This window comes from Rhinatrema bivittatum, chromosome 8 (genome assembly GCF_901001135.1).
Source record: "Rhinatrema bivittatum chromosome 8, aRhiBiv1.1, whole genome shotgun sequence".
Classification (NCBI taxonomy): domain Eukaryota; kingdom Metazoa; phylum Chordata; class Amphibia; order Gymnophiona; family Rhinatrematidae; genus Rhinatrema; species Rhinatrema bivittatum.
Genome location: NC_042622.1, coordinates 93,162,057 through 93,181,872, shown reverse-complemented (window position 1 = coordinate 93,181,872; position 19,816 = coordinate 93,162,057). Strand labels below are relative to the sequence as shown.

At 45.0% G+C, this 19,816-nt stretch overlaps 1 protein-coding gene across 1 annotated transcript in view; it reads right to left on the bottom strand.

Annotated features, from left to right (window-relative positions):
• The window catches only part of COL5A1 (collagen type V alpha 1 chain), a 385,801-nt gene that overhangs the window by 179,032 nt on the left and 186,953 nt on the right, over positions 1-19,816 (bottom strand). Inside the window, 4 exon segments of the mRNA XM_029613239.1 lie at positions 2,395-2,487; positions 14,610-14,684; positions 18,834-18,896; positions 19,086-19,127. Of these exon segments, the coding sequence (XP_029469099.1) occupies positions 2,395-2,487; positions 14,610-14,684; positions 18,834-18,896; positions 19,086-19,127 (273 nt within the window).

Genomic DNA, 19,816 nt, shown 5'->3' with positions numbered 1-19,816 from the left:
TTGTTTGGACAATTTGTTCCACAGCTGCAATCCAATACTTTAAGAGACCTGTAATTATCTCTAGCCACAGCAGGGAAGAGTAATTAAAATCTAATCATGTCCTGCACTCCCAGAGAAATACTGCCCAAATGTGTCCTGCTTAAGCAGTGAGATATGAGGAGGGAATGCTTTTTTTTCCTGTTTCATAGTTCATTTTGATCTCATGGGCTTGGCTATGATGTAAGGAAGACTCATCCAAAGCTAGAACTATCAAATGGTAACAGAACACACAGCATGCATTCCCTAATCCTGGGACTCACACATTATCTTACTCTATGAAATTGTCTGCCCTCCACCGTGGACCCATGCCATTAGAGAAGCTCAGCACCAGTCCTGGGTTTTCCCGGTGCTTGCCAGAGCAGTCCTGCTTCCTTCATGTCATCAGACTCCAGCTTCGGTCCTGAAATCTGATATTGCTATGGTTGGGAATTTTTCAGGGGTAGCAGCGGGGATGTCATGTTAAGTTCCCCAGGATACACTGAAATGTAGGTCAAGAAATAGGTTGTAGGTGAAACCTTCATACTGGATGAACTTAATGTATTTGTGACCAGCTTTCAAGGGCTATACCTCTGTCATAAATATATTAAGTCAGTCTGACAAAAAGGTTTCGTCAACAACCTGTTTGTTATCCTCTTATTTCAGAGAAAGTTGCAAAACGTATAGTTCCCATAAAATGTCTGTTTTGCTCTCATTTATTTTTATTTCACTGAGGAAAACAATGAAAATTCCTCTAAGGGAACAATTTAAAGCCAGAGGCCTATTCTGAGAATGTTTCATACCAGGAGGGCGCAGTTCAGAGCTGATTCACTAAGCTCTTATCTTGTAGATATAGAATTGGAGAACAGCCTTAGTGAATTATGTTTTTGGGGGGTAATTCTGAAAAGGATATATGCGCAAAAACCCCTGGTTTCTGCGTGTAAATCAGTTATTGAAATTTATCCAGGGGTTGGCGCAGGGGAAATGTACGCACGGTAGGTGATCCAGGGGGCCAGAATTGGGGCAGGGAAAGCATTTAAGAACATACATTAGATTTCTGAAAGTATGTTTATAAATGTCCATGCAGGAAGTTATGTAAACTCACTTTTTAATAAATGTGCATGCAGGAAGTTACACAGGAAGTGATGCAGGAAATTGTGTATATTCATGTATGCTTATAAATGTTCATGAAGGAAGTTACGCAGAAAGTTGTGTACTCACATATGTTTATATAAATGTGCATGCAGGAAGTTATGTGTACTCACATATGTTTATAAATGTGCATGCAGGAAGTTACGCAGAAAATTACGTATACTCACCTATGTTTATAAATATGGATGCAGGAAGTTATGTGTAATCACAAATGTTATAAATGTGGATGCAGGAAGTTACGCAGGAAGTTATGTGTACTCGTATGTTCATAAATGTACATGCAGGAAATTATGTGTACTCACATATGTTTATAAATGTACATGCAGGAGGTTACGCAGGAAATTATGTGTACTCATGTATGTTTATAAATGTGGATGCAGGAAGTTGGGTGTACTCTTGTATGTTATAAATGTGCATGCAGGAAGTTACGTGTACTCGTATGTTCATAAATGTACATGCAGGAAATTATATGTTTATAAATGTGCATATGTTTATAAATGTGCATATGTGTACTCTTGTATGTTATAAATGTGCATGCAGGAAGTTACGTGTACTCGTATGTTCATAAATGTACATGCAGGAAACATATGTTTATAAATGTGCATACAGGAAGTTATGCAGTAAGTTATATTTAGTCAAGTATTGGGGATACCTACAATTTCAAAGCAGTTTCATATACATAAATTTGGGCTAAGGTCTGCGAGTACTTTATACCCTCAGACTTTAGCCATAAATAGGCTGCCAAAATTTGCCCTCTTAGTAAATCTTTTTCTCAAAAAGTGGCCCAATTTTTACGCCTGTCATCTGTATCCCAATTTAGATGGTTTAGTGACAACCATTGCACTTTGTGGAACCCTTCTCTGTGGTAAGCCTTGGGTAGAAGCAATCAGGGTGAACGATCTTTGGATTCAATCCAGACCTCAAAAGAAGTAGAATGTGGGGAGGTGCAGCATTCAAATGGTTTAAGCCCTGAGTCCGGTCATGGCTCCGTCCAAGTCACCTTATCTGCCTGCTTCTCTGTTTGCCTTGGAATATTCCAAGTGGATTTATCATACAGCAATCATGAGATATTGGGAAACATGCTGATGAACTGGGTTTATCACAGAGCTCTCATGACCAGTAGCAGACCGATTGGCATATGTGCTCACTCCCAGACCCCAAGGCCATGCATTCAGTCCATGTAAAATCTGCCACGCCTGAGAGGAACGCAGGGAGGCGGGCGCTTACCCGGGCCTGCTGCAGTATGGCTTGGGCCTGGGACTCCTGTGCTGAGACCTGAGGTCCTTTCGCTCCACCATCTCCACCTCCTGAGAAACGGAACTGCAGAACAAAAAAAATGAGGAAGAGAGAACAAGCGTCACTCTGGGAGACCTTAAGCCCTAACTGCACTGCTTTCTGCCTTCCCGTTCCTAGCTTAAAGCACTGCAGATAACATCATGCTGGGCTGCTTATCTGATACCTCAGTACAAACGCTCCACACAGGAAAGAAAGCTGTGCAATATTTAATTCTAGAGATTTCCTATGAAAGATATACTATTCAAGGAAAATCATCACTGGTGTACATAATACCCTTAGCCGAAAATGATGTCTGTCTGGTAATGTGTACTTGTGTGCGCCGGCCAGCCACTGAAGAGTGTACGCATATACATTCTGAGTTACAGGATTACACGCCGCTGTGAGACCAGCGGACGCAGAAACAGGTGGGTTCCGCATGTGTGCACTAGGACCCCCACCTGCCACTGAGGAGCCCACACACGTAGCAGACATGGGGGCTGTCAGCAGGGCCACATGAGAGCCGTGGAACCAAAGGGAGCCACAGAGATGGGTGGCCTGGAAAACAAAGAGAGAAGCAGACCGAGAGGTAGGAGGGGGAAAATAGCAAGATTGCTCAGGTCAGAGCAATGGGGGGAGGGATGCGAGTGATGGGTCCAGAATGGGAGTGGGGGAAATAGCAAATATCTGAGATTCAGGTGATGGGAGGGGAGACAGCAGGTGCTGGTAGAGGTGAAGAGAGTTTGGGGCTCTGGCTGGGGGGTCAGAGGGTGCTTGGGGGGGACGACTGGGGAAGAGGGAAGAAGACCTGGGCTCTAGCTGGTGGCCAAAGGATGCTTGGGGGGCTGGGAATGAGGGAAGAGAGTTCTGGGCTCTGGCTGGGGGGGGGGTCAGAGGATGCTTGGGGGGCTGGGAATGAGGGAAGAGAGTTCTGGGCTCTGGCTGGGGGGGGGTCAGAGGATGCTTGGGAAGGCTGGAAATGAGAGAAGACAGTTGTGGGCTCTGGCTGGGGGGGGTCAGAGGGTGCTGGGAGGGGCTGGGAATGAGGGAAGAAAGTTCAGGGCTCTGGCTTGGGGGGTCAGAGGGTGCTTGGGGGGGCTGGGAATCAGGGAAGAAAGTTCTGGGCTCTAGCTGGGGGGGGGGTCATAGGATGCTTGGGGGCTGGGAATGAGGGAAGAGAGTTCTGGGCTCTGGCTGGGGTGGATCAGAGGATGCTTGGGGGGCTGGGAATAAGGGAAGAGAGTTCTAGACTCTGGCTGGGGGGTCAGAGGATGCTTGGGAAGGCTGGAAATGAGAGAAGACAGTTGTGGGCTCTGGCTGGGGGGGGTCAGAGGGTGCTCGGGGGGGGGCTGGGAATGAGGGAAGAAAGTTCAGGGCTCTGGCTGAGGGGGTCATAGGATGCTTGGGGGCTGGGAATGAGGGAAGAGAGTTGTGGGCTCTGGCTGGGGGGGTCAGAGGATGCTTGGGGGGCTGGGAATGAGGGAAGAGAGTTGTGGGCTCTGGCTGGGGGGGGGGTCAGAGGATGCTTGGGGGGCTAGGAATGAGGGAAGAGAGTTCTAGACTCTGGCTGGGGGGTCAGAGGATGCTTGGGGGGCTGGAAATGAGAGAAGACAGTTGTGGTCTCTGGCTGGGGGGGGTCAGAGGATGCTTGGGGGGCTAGGAATGAGGGAAGAGAGTTCTAGACTCTGGCTGGGGGGTCAGAGGATGCTTGGGGGGCTGGAAATGAGAGAAGACAGTTGTGGTCTCTGGCTGGGGGGGTCAGAGGGTGCTCGGGGGGGGCTGGGAATGAGGGAAGAGTGTTGCGAGCTCTGGCTGGGGGGGTCAGAGGGTGCTTGGAGGGACTGGGGATGAGGGAAGAGAGTTGTGGGCTCTGGCTGGGGGGGTCAGAGGGTGCTTGGGGGGGCTGGGAATGAAGGAAGAATGTTCTGGGCTCTGTCTGGGGGGGGGTCAGAGGGTGCTTGGGGGGCTGGGAATGAGGGAAGAAAGTTCTGGGCTCTGGCTGGGGGTCAGAGGATGCTTGGGGGGCTGGGAATGAGGGAAGAAAGTTCTGGGCTCCGGCTGGGGGTCAGAGGATGCGTAGGGAGCTGGGGATGAGGGAAGAATGTTCTGGGCTCTGGCTGGGGGGTCAGAGGATGCTTAGCGGGGCTGGGAATGACGGATGAGAGTTGTGGGCTCTGGCTGGGGGGGGGGTCAGAGGGTGCTTGGGGGGCTGGGAATGAGGGAAGAGAGTTGTAGGCTCTGGCTGGGGGTCAGATGATGCTTGGGGGCTGGGGATGACAGATGAGAATTGTGGGCTCTGGCTGGGGGTCAGAGTGTGTTTAGGGGACTGAGGATGAGGGAAGAGAGTTGTGGACTCTGGCTGGGGGGGTCAGAGGATGCTTGTTGGGCTGGGGATGAGGGAAGAGAGTTGTGGGCTCTGGCTGGGGGCTCAGAATGTGTTGGGAGGTGTTGGGATGAGGGAAGAGAGTTGTGACAAAGTAAAAAAGCAATGAAATAGAGACAAAAAAAGCAGTTTTGTGATTATCTTTCTTCAATGCAATTCACAGACCAAGGTTCCACAAAACCAAGAACAAGCTCCAATTCCCAAATAGCTGTCCCTGGCTCCTACCTCTCAGCACAGGCGTATGGGACGCCCTGCTGATGCGGGTGCTCAGGTGAGACCATGGATTCGGAGTTCAGTGGTGTGAGGCCAAGATACACAAGCAGGGCCTGCATGCATGCAGAGAGACTGCACTAAGATTGAAGGACGTATCTGTCCCCTTGGCAGGAGATGACAGCATAGAAATGCTGTCTTTAAAGCATTGGTTACATCACTTTCAGCCTCCTGTCATTGTCTCTTTTCTCCCAAAGTCCCACGTGAGTGGGGGAGGAGGGGAGTGGGAAAGCTGGGGAGATGCACACTAGAACCCATCATGTCCTAAGTCACATGTTTCACTGTTACAAGCTAACCTCCTTCCTCCAGTTATCCAAGGATCACAGCAACAATTCCAGAGACACGGTGGCCTCGACACCGACCAGACTCCGTAGCACTAGACAGCTCCGATCGGGCATGGCAGGAGCCCAGACCCCGCAGCGTGGCTCTAGGGTTAGTGGACACTGCCCTGTCACATAATCTAGGCTCAGGATATGGGCCTGGGTCTGACTAATGGCAGGACACAACACTGGGGGCCGCAGGGAAAGTCTAGGAATGCAATGTTACTGAATTAGCGCCAGCAGTGAGAACAGCCGCCAGTTTATCTACAAAATTCGGTGACTGAGCTCCCAGCACCAGCACCAGAAATCCCACACTGTTTTGGCCAAAGACCAGTGAAACTGCATTTTTAAGCACAAACAAAATATTTAAGGCCGTCTCTGGCCCTTCCGGGGCATAGAATGTCTGCTGTGCCCTTTAAGCTCTAACACGTATCTATTCTTGATTAGTTCCAAGGATGTTTTAAACTTTAGCTCCTTTTAACTTTAAAGAGCCTTAGCCAGAATCCTACAGATTGTACTTGGTCATGTCCAGAATCACAATCAGACTTTGTTGCAGCAGCTACTTGCAAGCCTGTATTTCTGCACAAGCCTACAGTGACAAAGTTCTGGGGGCTGCATAATATTGCGGTGGATTCAGGCTCCAGTACCTTGTCACTTGCCCTTTCAGATGGTGGCTATGTTGAGGGAAGCAGAGTTTTGCAATCTTGGCAAATCGCATAGGGCAAATCACACAGGGCAATATCCTGCCGCCTTTGCAGCTTTGACACAAAGCCCTGGCAACCAGCACACTACCACGGGTTTCAGGGTTGCAAACTGCTAAAAATATTTATTTTACTGACAACTTCACTTTTGTATGGACACGTTTTACCGTTATCATTCTGTGCAAAGCTAGACTTCCTATTCAAAATTCAGCCCTTTATGTACTGAGATTTATTTATTTATTCATTTATTTTATTTAGAAGCTTTTATATACCGATGAACACTGGAACATCTCATCGGTTCACAATAAACGAAATGCAGCTAAAAGAGCTTTACAGTGAAACAGAGAACAATATGCATAAAATTAAATTAAATAACAGAGAACTAAGGGTCGTAACGTACAAGAATAAGAACTGAACGATTACAATTATGTGGCAAGAATATAACTAATTACAATAGCCCCTGACTCCCATGTACAGCAGTCCCGTGGAGTCTGATCCCACAGCTCCGGAGACTCAGGCCTATTGCTCGGGACATTTTTATGGCTATGTCATTTGGTTGTTGGTTTTATTTTTACTGATGGTCAGCAGATTTGCTGACAGTTGACACCCTAGGAAGAAGGAGGCAGGGGCAAAGACAGTGCCAAGAGACAGAAAAATACATTTATCACTGTCCACATGGTAAATACCTTGCATTTTGACTGAAAGTCAAGGTTTACAATGTAAACCCAAGACTTTCTATTCTCAGGGTCAAGAATGCTGTCATTCCTTCAGGTGCTAGAGGATGAGCCAGTCAGAAGGCAGTAAGTCAGATGAGCAGAAGCGTCAAGCAAGTAGAGAGTAATCTAGCACAACACAAAATAATCTTACCTCAGCATTACCAACCTAACTCTGTTTTTAATGAGTTCAGTCCAGGCCTGGGTTTTCAACTTCTATTCCAATTCATTTGGGTCCTTATCATTCCAACACTGGCAATGGATGGGAATCAAAAACCCAGGACTGGACCAGTATCAGAGGATGGGAAGGAGTTAGGTGGACTCTACTGTATTGCATCCAGACAGCTCACCCATTACATCTAAAAGTCTTTCTATGGCCATCTCTATACCTAAGGGCACCTTTGATATCATTGGGCACACATATCAGTTGGTTAATTGCCCCATTTTAACTTCCTAAATAGTCCTGTTTCACCTACCCAGTGCTCACCTGTATCGAGTGACAGAATTTCAGTGACTGGATATGCACATATAGTAACATAAGCATTGAAGTCTGCTTCCACAGCCCCAAAACAAAATCCAAAGCATTCTGACTACTACCTGGTGTAAATCTGTGAATGCCAACTGGTCTGGGCTTCCACGATGGTATTTTTAAACAATGTCTATGCCTGATGTAAACTCTTAACCTTTGCAGCTGCTCCTTTCAATGTTTTCCTAATTTTTCTCCCTTCTGAAAATTAAATGCTATTGCAGTAAATTTGTTCAGTGTCATCCCTCCAGTCATTATGTCAAATCTGATCATGTTATGATAACTGTTGCCAATTGGCCTCAACACCATTACATTTCGCACCAAATCAGGTGTTCCACTAAGGGTTAGGTCTAAAATAGCTCCCCCTCTTGTCGGTTCTTGTACCAGCTGCTCCATGAAGCAGTCATTTATTTCATCTAGAAATGTTACCTCCTCAGCATGTCCTTGTGATAGTTACCCAATCAATACTGGGGTAATTGAAATCACCCATTAGTACTGTGTTGCTAATTTTGAGGTCAATACAATAAGAACACACGGTTTTACCCTCAGTTGTACACACATTTTTGTGTGAAAATATTACTCCGGATGCAGCAACAAATTCTGCACACAAAAAATGCTGTCATAAAACTATGCATTCTGCTTAGCACCCTCACACAAAATTCCCATGTAAATGAAGGCATTAACTATTAACACCCCCCCCCCCCCATGCAGAGAGGTGCACTGACTGAACTAGTCCAGGGCAGATTGGCCTATCAGGGGATCAGCATCCCCTGGTGGGCTGGTCACACTGGTCACATGGTCTTCATCTCAGCAGGAGCTGAGATGAAGCCGCGGAACATGTTCTTTTGTGGGGCTGCGACACCTGACGTGGCCCGAAGGAGGTGTCGGCGGAGCTACGAAGGGGCGCAACCCGTCACAGCCCGAAGAAAGGCCTACAACTTCGGCAGAAGGATGCATCTGGTGGTTGAGGGCTGCTTCCTCCCACTTCCCCTCCAGCAGTAAATGAGCAGCACAGGGTGTGGCCAAGGCCTAGAAGAAAGAAGGACGACTGAGAGGTGTGTGTGTGTGAGTGTGAGTGTGTTTGTTTGTGTGTGTGTGTATGAGAGAAAGCACTAGTATGTGTATATGAAAGAGAAAGAGCCTGAATATGAGCATGAGAGTGAGCCTGCATGTGTGTATGAAAGAGAGTGAGCCTGACTATGTGCATGAGAGTGAGCCTGCATGTATGTATGAAAGTGAGAGTGCCTACATGTGTGTATGAAAGAGAGAGTGCCTGAATATGTGCATGAGAGTGAGCCTGCATGTGTGTATGAAAGAGAGTGAGCCTGACTATGTGCATGAGAGTGAGCCTGCATGTATGTATGAAAGTGAGAGTGCCTACATGTGTGTATGAAAGAGAGAGTGCCTGAATATGTGCATGAGAGTGAGCCTGCATGTGTGTATGAAAGAGAGTGAACCTGACTATGTGCATGAGAGTGAGCCTGCATGTATGTATGAAAGTGAGAGTGCCTGCATGTGTGTATGAAGAGTAAGCCTAACTTTGTGCATCAGAGTGCATGTGATCTAGTGAGCATGTATGTGAGAGAGAATGAACATGTGTGATAGAGAGAGAAGATAGTTGTGCATATCTCCCACCCCTTACTAATCCATGACAATCTCAGGGTGACTGGAATCCAAAGTCCCCAGGTACAAAGAGGAGAATATTTATTTTTGCTGTAATTTTAGTTGTTGGGTATTGTTTGCTGTGTCTGCTATTTTGAAATATTTTATCAATGTTTAGGAAATTTAAAAAAATAATATTATATGTTTGTAATCATTGGATTTTTTTTTTCATCAGTTATTTTGAAATATTTATTCTTTTTATGAGTTTGGTTTTACTATTATGATTGATGCTTTATATTTCTTGCTATTATTGTTTGATGTTTAGTGAGGAATGTTATTTGTTTTTCCATTCCATATAGAGTCTGGCTTGTTGTGATTTCAAGTTTAGTTATTGTCTGCATGTTTCTATTTATACTTTACTATCTCTTCATTTTGTATTTGGTGACAGTCTGTCTATGTTCTACATGTGTGACTAAGGCGAGGTATTCTGCTAAGCAGACTTGTGGGGTGGCCTCAACCAATTTGCATGGATGGAATGGGGGTCTACAGCTTTCTTTACTCACTATTGGTCTACAGTATGCTCTATTTCTTAGTGAAACCCTCCTCCCAAGGGAGACGGAGGTTAAACAGCATGCTACCATTTAAGTGAACTGCAGCTGAGAAAAAAAGAGGATAATGCAGCTATGTAACATGAGTAGCCAGCCCAGGAAATCCAGAATGAGATTGAAATGGTTTCCAGACCCCTTACTGTGAAGGTGTTTAAATGATTATTGAATAGATGAGTCAGAGACTCGGGTAGGAGATTTGCATGTCACAGCCCTCTGGACTACTGTTGATAACTTTCAGTGAAATATCACTTTAAATCAAAGGATAGCAAAAACCTAAATTACAGAACTATGTCTGGAAAACTCCTACATTGGAGAATTCTGAATGAGAGAGGGATTTGTGAGAAAAATGTACTGAAAAAAACAGTCCTAGGAAGCAAACAGATTCTCACCCTGACTAACAAGGGAAGTCAGACCCTTGGGTAACCAGTTCTCAGACAACAGAAAAAAAGGCCAGGCAGGATGGAAGCGTATACACATATTCTCTTTCCATGGTGCTGCCAGGGTCTTGGCCTTCTGGCTGAGATAAGGTGACCCATCCAGGCTGGGTAACAGCAAATGACTGGCCATGAGCTTAGCAGAGCTATAATCACTGAAAGCTGAGACTGTGGAGGGCCTGAATCACTGAATGCTAAACAAGCCATGAGTCTAGTAGAGCTATAAACTCAAGCTAGAAAAAGCTCTGCTACCAAGGGAGAAGAACCAAAGGACCCCTGCAGATCTGGAGGTGGAGCAAACCCAAGGCAGATTTAGCAGTTCCCAGGAGTTCCCAGGAGGAAGGGGACCCCATCAACAGATCAGGAAGTAACCTTGGGTCTCCCATGAGCAAGGTGACCCCAGTGGCAAATTGAATGGTCTCCCAGGAAAAAGGGGATCCTGGATCCCCCTTGAGAAAGAGGACTCTAGCTCAAGTGGTCCCCCAGGAGGGTGTGGACCTCAGAGGCAGATTGAGAGATTCCCCAGGAGGGTGTGGACTCCAGCAGCATTCCAAGAGGTGGAGTTGGGTCCCCCAGGAGGATGTGGAGCCCAGCGACAGACTGGGAGGCAGTCAGGTCCCCAGAGGGCATGGACCCCAGCATTGGCACGTACATTTCAGTGGAGCGGAAGCAGCACCAAGGATATGGCAGCAGTTTAGATACAACAGACCCCCCAGCTCAACACTATCCACCATCTCAGTTGTATCTTTTCACATGGGTGAGATTTGGGGAAAAAAAAGGGGAGGATAATAATACACTTGATTAAGTGGAAACTCAAGTGGTCCCTTCTATGCTATATGGTAGTATACTGTGGGGGGTCAATAACCTCAAATTGCCAAATATTAAATGCTCTTGCTATCTTGTAGAAATGTACATAGTTGTGTGGCCTGAGACTATTAACCACAAGTAGATAATTGGGCTGTTTGACATCTTATTAGCAATGCACATAGTCATGTAGAAATCTAAATACTTATACAGTCTAATAAATCTGTATATATTTGTACATACTACCAGACTTGTTCACAGTCCCATTTGTTTTCCTGGGATGAAGGGAGGGAAATCCCGCACATTAACACCTTCATCCCCAGATGGAGGCACCAGGTGCCAAGAACGTGAGGACCGACGGAATCTGCCCTCGGGGGTGCTCCCGCCAGGTCAGTGCCAGACCCAGGAATGCCCCACAAGGAAAGCAGTTAAGGGAGTGTTCCATTAGTTATTTAGGAAAAATGTGAAATTTATTTTGGAGATATTTGAGCTTAATTCTTCCAGGTTTTAGAGTCAACTTGGCCTGTTGATGCATGTGCTGCAAAGAAAGTACACAAGGGAGTCAGATACTCCAAGGGCCGGTTTTGAAAAAATCCCTCGGGCTGATATTTACCTGCAATCCGTCCCTGTCCTGGTCAGAGGTGGAGTGAAGCTTCCAGTGCTAGTGTCAGCCTATGGGCAGAAACTGGAATTCTAGTGCCAGGACCTTCTAATGCATCGGGGGATATAAAAGCGCGCTGACTGGATTATGTATGCACAAACCCAGGTTAAAATGTGTGCTCTGCACAGGCTGAATGCACATCTCAGACATGGGACAGCTGGGATTTATGTACACTAAACTCATGTTTTGCACACAGAAAAGGCTTATATGTGCACACAAAGCATATTTTCTGCACATAAATATGCTTTAGAAATATTATGCCTGCACTAAATGCATGTTTGTGCACAAAAATCATATTTTATGCGCACAAATCATGTTTTGTCTGCATGCTTTTTATAGCTGAGAGACTCCCCCCGCTGTCCCGAGTTCAAGATGTAGCTTACTGTATTGAGAGTTAAACAATTTCTAACCTGTGCATTTGAGAAACTGAGCGCTGAAATTCAGTGCCCAGTTTTAACCCACACCTTATTACATCAGCTCCTTTGTTAGCTTCCTTAAAATAGCTGTAAAATCAATGCACAGTTATAGAAGCTGAACTTTACGAGCAATGGAGCCAAAATGATTTGAAATATAAAGTTAAAAGCCCATAAAACACCTATAAAAAAAGAACATGAAAGGTTAAAGCTGTAAGACTCCATCTCATCAGGTTGGGACAGATTTGCATATGACCAGATTGCTAGCTTAATCTAGAAAAATGGTAAAGAGAAAAAAAAATCAAGGAGCCTGTGACACAGAAAGAGAAACTTTTGAAAATGTGTTAGCAAAACTGGAAAAGTCGGATGGACTAGTTTGCAGAATTTATCAAAAATCTCTCAGAGGAAGATAATAAATGTCTTCAATCCTGCCAAAAATGGGAATGAAGACTGCAATGCACTGTTGTCAGAGGAAGCCTGGAAAAGTAGATGGACCGCAGCCAAAGAGGCTGCTACGCCTACCCTAATGACTCACGATGAGGTGGTATGTGACTCCGAAACGACTAGCAATGGGACTGGAAGCTACCTATGTGCTGGGATTATTTACACGTGAAGAAAAGGTTACGTGGGGGCATTTTTCAAGCTGGGCGCATCGAAGCCAGGTCTGCAGGTAGTTTTCCCCACGGGCTTTGCACTGGTTCTCAAAGGGTGGGTACCATCATACTTTCCCTTTGACACAAATGCCCCGGGCAGAAGGACCCCGCAGAGACCTGCACCAGTTTTTTCTGCAGGTATTTTTTTTCCCCTTGAAAATAATATATGGAGATTGGAAAAAATGCAATCTGTATGTGTTGTTGCCCTGCCCTAAATTCACCCCCAGGGCCTCCTCCTTTTTACCCAACTAAAAACATGCCTGGTATCCATCCCCGCCTGTATCTGTACCCTTTATCTGGGTAAAAGCTGGGCAGTTTCCAGACAGCCAGGTTACCCGGAGAAATGGCTTCTGAAAACTGTCCTTTAAGCAAATCAAATCATAGAATTGCCATTGACTCCGGGGGACGTTCTTTTCTACCCATCAGGAGATAAATTGTTAACCTTGATGCTGGTCACAACCAGACTGGCAGAGGCAGCTTAATGGGAAAATGTATTCATGCTGAAGGTAAAAGACCGAGAGGAAAATCTGTGTGACATTTTTTAATAGAGAAATTAACATGGTAAAAAAGTGAAAAATAAGTCATTTGTACTAGAATACGCGGAAACCATTCTTAGACTATACAAAAAGGGAAAGGAAAGTTGAAGAATTACAAGAGAATTAATCTTTTTCAATATATGAATAAAATACCTGGAAAGTAAAATGGTAATATTGCTGAGGTTTTGGGTAAAGTCTGGAGAAATAATATCTTATGTCAGATGATATGAGATATTTCCCCACCCAAATTCACTGTGTTGATCCTTGATTTTCAAACTAATGTAACGCCCGTCACCTACTGATGTCATGCCTCGATCTTGTTTTGTGACTTAAATGTGAATTAAAGAAATTAGAAAGAATGCACATCCCAAACCTTCTGAGCGGTTTCTCTAATACTGTGGCAGACACAACCCTAGGTCGCAGACGGCCATTAACTTTAACCATATGCCCACAAACAAAGTCTCGTGGATTTCGGAGGGAGAAACTGTAGGATTTTCTAACAGCAACAAAAAAAAAAGAACTTTTACAGTGCCATGAAAGCACTTACGGAGTTGAAATGCTCTGGGTCTTATTCTAAAGGACTTTCTCCCATTCTGTGCCTAAGGAAAAAAGATGTATTGATAAGGCCTTAATAATCTGATCTGTCACGGGTCCTATAGCAATACAGAACCAATAAATCAAGGCCTGAGATTTGGAAGCAGCGACTATGGGCGTAGAAGTGGGGGTAGATGAGAGAGAGAGTTACTAAAAGTAACAACACAGTAATGAGCCATCTTTCAAAGCCAGATAATCACTCTACAACGTTATGGGGCTGCCATTAGCAGCATTAGACTCAGCGCCAAATCCCTGTGGACATATTACCTTACCATTCAGAAACAGCAAAAGGGCATCACTGCTCCCACTTACAGTTTTCCTCTTGCCCCCCTGCAGCAAATTCTCCAGATGAGAAGCTCATTTGCAATTTGATTGGGACCGCGCTGAGATCCATCGTCGCTTTTCTGTTTTCCACGGGACTCAGGGCGACAGGACCGGCGCATATTTATTTGGCACAATGAAAAACCGGCCAACCTACTGCCCTTTAAGGATGTCATCATCACTACGCTTAGCTGCAACTATCCCCTTCACCATCCCCTCCTTGCCCTTGCTTGATCACATGCCGTGTGCTGTGCAGAGCAAGAAAACTCTGGAGATTAAATAATCAGCACTGACTGTGAGTGCACTGCACGTGGTTACAATCTGCAGGCCTCTGTGGGCGGCGGCATGCTGCTCTCTGAGGGAGCTCTGCAGCCACAAAGGAGGCATTAGGTGTGCTATCAACAGTATCACTAGTGAACAAAATTGCTTCCCTGCCACACATGATCACAGGCAGAGTTCAGGGCCCTCCTCTTTTTGAAGCCAGCAAAACCTTTTCTGAAGGAACACTTCCCCCCGCCCCCTCGCCCCCCACCAAGATTCATGATGTCATGAGCTCTGTGTTCCAATGATCCTCTGCCTCTGGCTATTAATGGACTCTGTAATAATTCCCTCCTGTCATTGGTGGACTTACTGGCAACATCAGCATTGTTCCGGGAGGTCCTGGCAACCCATCAGCTCCAGGAAGACCTGGCCGTCCAGGCGGACCCTTCATGGGAGATGGGGGTGGGGAGGAGGTAAAGAGAAGAAAAGGCATGAAGTTACAATACTGCACATTTTCTCTGATTCTCTGTGCATAGATTATAAACACTGGGCCACATATTATAATCTTTGGTGGCTGTGATGCCTTTTATCGGACAAACATAAGAATAAACAGTGGATGCTGTAGTATGTGAGTTTCCATCATCACCTGCCTATTAAGACTAGTTCAATCTCCACTTGATGCCATAGGGCATATAGGAGCCAGTGTTCACTAAGCCACTGAGAGGTCCATATTCAGAGGCATTTAGCTGGATAACTCACTAGGTATCCGGCTACATTTATATTTGGGCATTCATCTGGCTAAATTTTAGTTGGATGTCTTATTCTCTGGATAAGATTTAGCCAGATAAAGTTAGGGTACTCTGGGGGCATTTCGGGGAGGAGCTATGTTAGCTGGATAAGTTATCCGGCTAACTCCAATATTCAGAATTAGCCGGAATTCTTATCTGGCTAAATCTGGTCGTGCCATAGAGCTATCCTAAAGTTAGCCAGATAAAGTTATCCGGCTAACTTTGATTGCCAACTAAACTATATTTAATAGTGTGGCTGCATTACTGAATATCCTTCCAAAGTTAGCCGGACAAGTTTATCTGGCTAACTTTACTATCCGGACTGTGACTGAATATGGACCTCTGAGTGACTATAACTTAAACTAGTTACATTATAGGCAAATAAGTTTAAGGAAATTCTCAGCCACAGTCAAGATAGCTTAGTTCGCCTAAATCTAGCTGGTTATAACATAGCTGGCTAGATAAGTCAGCCATCACTGTGCAGAGGAACAGTCGCTTCATTATAATCTGCTCTAGATGGCTATTTTTTTCCCCTCATCCTCCCACCCACCCAACCACACCCTCAGGGCTGCCCACTTTTTGAGAAGATTTTTCAAAATTCCTATAGCTAGGGGGCTAGACCCATCAAAAATCTACACCATAATTTTATTTCCTTTATTTTGACTTATATGCTGTCTTCTTTTAGAATAAAATAAAAACACCAATTAAAAGTAAAATTCATAGTATCATAAAGAGTAAAATAACAAAATAAATCAGACAAGCCATCCAAACCAAACAAAAAATAAACTGTGCCCAAAAATGTCCTCCTTCCCACAATGACAACTGTTATATCATCACACACATTTAACTCCTATTGGTTCATATTGGCTAGCTTGTCACAAATTATATCTCGCACAGACCGCATGAACCAATCAGATCTCATTCCATGAGTGGCCATTTGTAGCATTATTTTGAAAATGGCTGCTTCAAGAATTCAGAGAAATGAGAGGGGAGCAGCTTAGAAACAAGTTAGCAGAAAAGTGTTCAATGGATTGGATACAGAAGGTGCACCAAGGGTCCATTTTGTCAGAACAGTCTGATCCAGTCCTGATTTCCTCTAGTGTCTCCAGCCAGCCAGGCAACCTAAAGCTGAGTCTTACCATATCCGCCAAGCACTTAACATACAGCTTTCTTAAAGCCAGATACATGGGAAAGATCTCCAAGCTGAAAAGTATACTGTTGTCTAACACTAGTATTCTCCAGTTGTGCAGCAACCAGCTGGCTCCAAGTCACCCAGACTGGCTGAGCCAGCCCTGTGTTTACTCTTCTTTCAAGAAAAAAACTAGAACTACACGTCCAGAGATGCAATGGGATAAAACCAGGACTGGTTCAGCCTGTCCAGGTAATGTGGCTTCTACTGCTTAGCCTCCTAAACAGCAGTTAAATGTTATTTTGCAGTTTCCACATCTCTCCCCAGCAGTGCTCATTTATTGACTAGTGACATCTAGTGGCAGCTAGCAGTAATGTAGGGGCTTGCAGTCTTCACTGATGACCTAGAGAACTCCTCCACCCTTCCCCACCAAATATTTTGGAATAAAATGCTTACTATTTTCAGCACATATATAGAATCTGACACTGCAGCTCTATGTTAATTTCTCAAAGAAAATGTAAGCTTACATAACTCTAAAGGGCTTGGATTTTTTTTAAAGAAACATATCACAGAGATATTTGTGACATTAATATTTTCACAATAGGCCGTTCAGTCTTAGTGCAAGGTGTGATGTAATCGGAAGTCCTACTCTGGCCAAGCATCACTGAGTTTACTGTGGTTGGCTGAGCAGTGCAGGGCTGAGTGAAAATATTCAGAGCCTGCAAGAGGGGAGAAGCCATCACAGATGCCCCAGGACCAACCTTCATACTCTCAAATACAAAGGTTCTTTGTATTCACCTCTAGCAGCCCTCAGATCTAACTAAAGCTATGTCTGCTCGAGTCTGACATAGGGATAATACTGGATAATCGTTTCTTCTTAGGGGAGAAATGTTGACCCTACCTAAACTTTTTGATACTTGGAATGCTGGGTTCTTGCACCCAGGAATGCTGAATGGCATGGCATGGGATCTGATTGGTTCGTGCAGTGCATTTAACATCATTTATGACATCCTAACCAACAAGTTCTAATCAGTTCCAATCAGATCCAGGATGCATGTGTGTGACACCATAATAATATCAAAGATACTATTCTGCAAATTATCTTCATTCAATCCAGATAAAGCACCCACTGGGTTCCACAGCATGCCTGTTCCTAGCTGAATTGAGGGGAGGCATTCCTGGAGGCTGCACAAATGGGATTCTGAAAATGTACACATTCTGTTTTCCAGCAAAAATCCGCCCACAGAAAAAGCAGATGCAAAGTCCACAGGTCCTTTGGAACGGAGGACAATTTTTAAAGGGATTAGCCGTGCTTGGTTCCCCTTGAAAGCTATCCATCAGTACAAAGGGCCTGCAGATTTGCATCTGGGTGTGCTCTTTGAAATTCACCCCCATCATGGCAAACATTTTGAAATTCAGCAGTGCAGGGAGAACACACTTCTACTATGCTATTTGCCTCTCTATCCTTTCATGGCATAATCTTTACTAAATTCTCTCTCGTATCTGGACTGTTTCATTTTCCTCTCAGTGTCATGGTTGGAGAGGCAGACAGCAGGCTGAATTGTGTGACATTGGAGTTGGGGATAGACCCCAGGATGGATAACACAGTGCTGGCAGACAGCACTTGGTATATGCAGGTGTTCTACATTTGTCAACATACAGCCATTTCTGTAGTGGGAGCAGACACTCGAATATGGGCATTTTGATGAGGCCCTGTGGATCGCACCTGCGGTAACAAGCTTATTTCATGGTTACATGCAACTGGGATGACCTGTAGAGGTCAAAGCCTGCCTTTGGCTGTTTGGAATCATTTCCATCAAGGAGCAAATCAAGATTTGTTTCTCCAAGTGTCTCCCATTACTGGAGGAGTTTTGTGTCTTATCAGGTGCACCTCTTTGGGAATAACAGAACAAGTCATACTAACTGTGGGGATCCCAGCACACTCCTTTCAAGCAAGCTGACAGCACTTAGCAAAGCAGCACACAGGCAGCCATGTCCCCCTTTCAGAGCACTACAGTCATACAACCTTATGGATTCCTTTAAAATCAAAGTGTTAAGGCCTCAGCATCTATCCCACATACTGTCCATGGCAGGACAGGGCAAGATGGAACTTAAAGAGTCTTATAAAGTCAGTGCCAGCCATGGGTATAACACTTTGTGCAACCCAGTCTCCTTCTGGAGATGGGAGTTCTGTGCCAGACTGTAGGACATCACTTGTGCTGCTGGGCAAGTACAATGAGACAACGACTTGCCCACTGGTAACGTAAGAAGTTGTCAAGGTTTTAATTGATGCAAGGTGTAGGTCCAGTTTCTGCTGCTTATTGGCCATCAGTGTAAATGAAGGACAGATGCCAAGCTGCGAGGCTGCAGGGATCTTGGGTAAATTTTCATCTCTGATTATAACTGAGTGTGAGCAGCTTCTGAAGCACAAACTGTGGTTTGCCTGCCTCAGACATTACAGACAAACAGAAGCATATTTCCTGCTTGGTGGCATGGGTAGAGAACCCATAGCTTGAGCTTCATAAACTATTTTCCTTGGACAAGAAACACGATTGGATTTTTAACAAGTAGACTAAGCATGCATGGTACAATCCAGAGACCTTATAGAGCTGAAGCTGAGTAAAAAAACAGAATCGAAAATCACCATGAAGACTCAGAAGTAGATATCTCTACTTACCCTTTCACCGGTGTCACCTGCTGGACCAGAAGGTCCTGAAGGACCTGGAGGGCCTGTGTACCCCTGCAGCAGAGAGAGAACAAAAAAAAAACAGTTGTCAAGTAAAATTGAAGAACAGAACAGATTTTTTTTTTTGTAAAACAATAAAATCAACCAGAACTGTTTTGACATTCATGCAGGGTATATGGAGGTAATACGGGATTAAGAAACCTGACGGGAGGCTCAGTCAAGCCATGAGGAAATTAAACTTACAGCTGGTCCTTCTGGGCCTGGAGGTCCTTCGATGAGCATGCCCTGTAAAAGAAAGAGGAGGAAACCAGGGATTAATGAAGTGATTTTTGATTGGCTTGAATGTAGAGAAAGCCATGGGACCAGAGGGAATAGATCCTAGGATATTAAAGGAAGCTCAGATTGGTTCAGGTGGGTCCTACTGAAGGACCTTTTCAATTGATCTTTGGGGACAGGTGTGGTTTTATAGCCTGGAGAAGGACACATGTCATCCCTCTTCAAAAGGGTGGTAACAGAGAGAAGGTTGGAAACCACAGGCTGGTTAGTTGGACTTCGATGATGGGAAAATTCACTGAGACTCTACTGAAGGAAAAGACAGTGAAATATCAGGAATTCAGTGACTTGCAGTATCTGAGGCAGCATGGTTTTACCAGAAGGAGACTGTGTCAAAACAATCAATTTCTGTGATTGAGTGGTTAGAGAATTAGATCAAGGGTGTGCACTGTATATGAGTTGCATGTGTTTCAGAAAAGGTTTTGAAACTGTCCCACATTGGAGATTCATTAATAAAGTGAACCTGGGGGTGGGTTCCAAGGTGGTGAACTGAATTAGAAACTGGTGGAGTAACAGACAACAGAGGGTAATGGTAAATGGGATCACTCTGAGGTGATACTGCTGGGATCTCAGCAAGAATACTGTGTCCAGTTCTGAAGCTGATACCTCTGAAAGGATATAGCCAGATGGTGGTCCAGAGA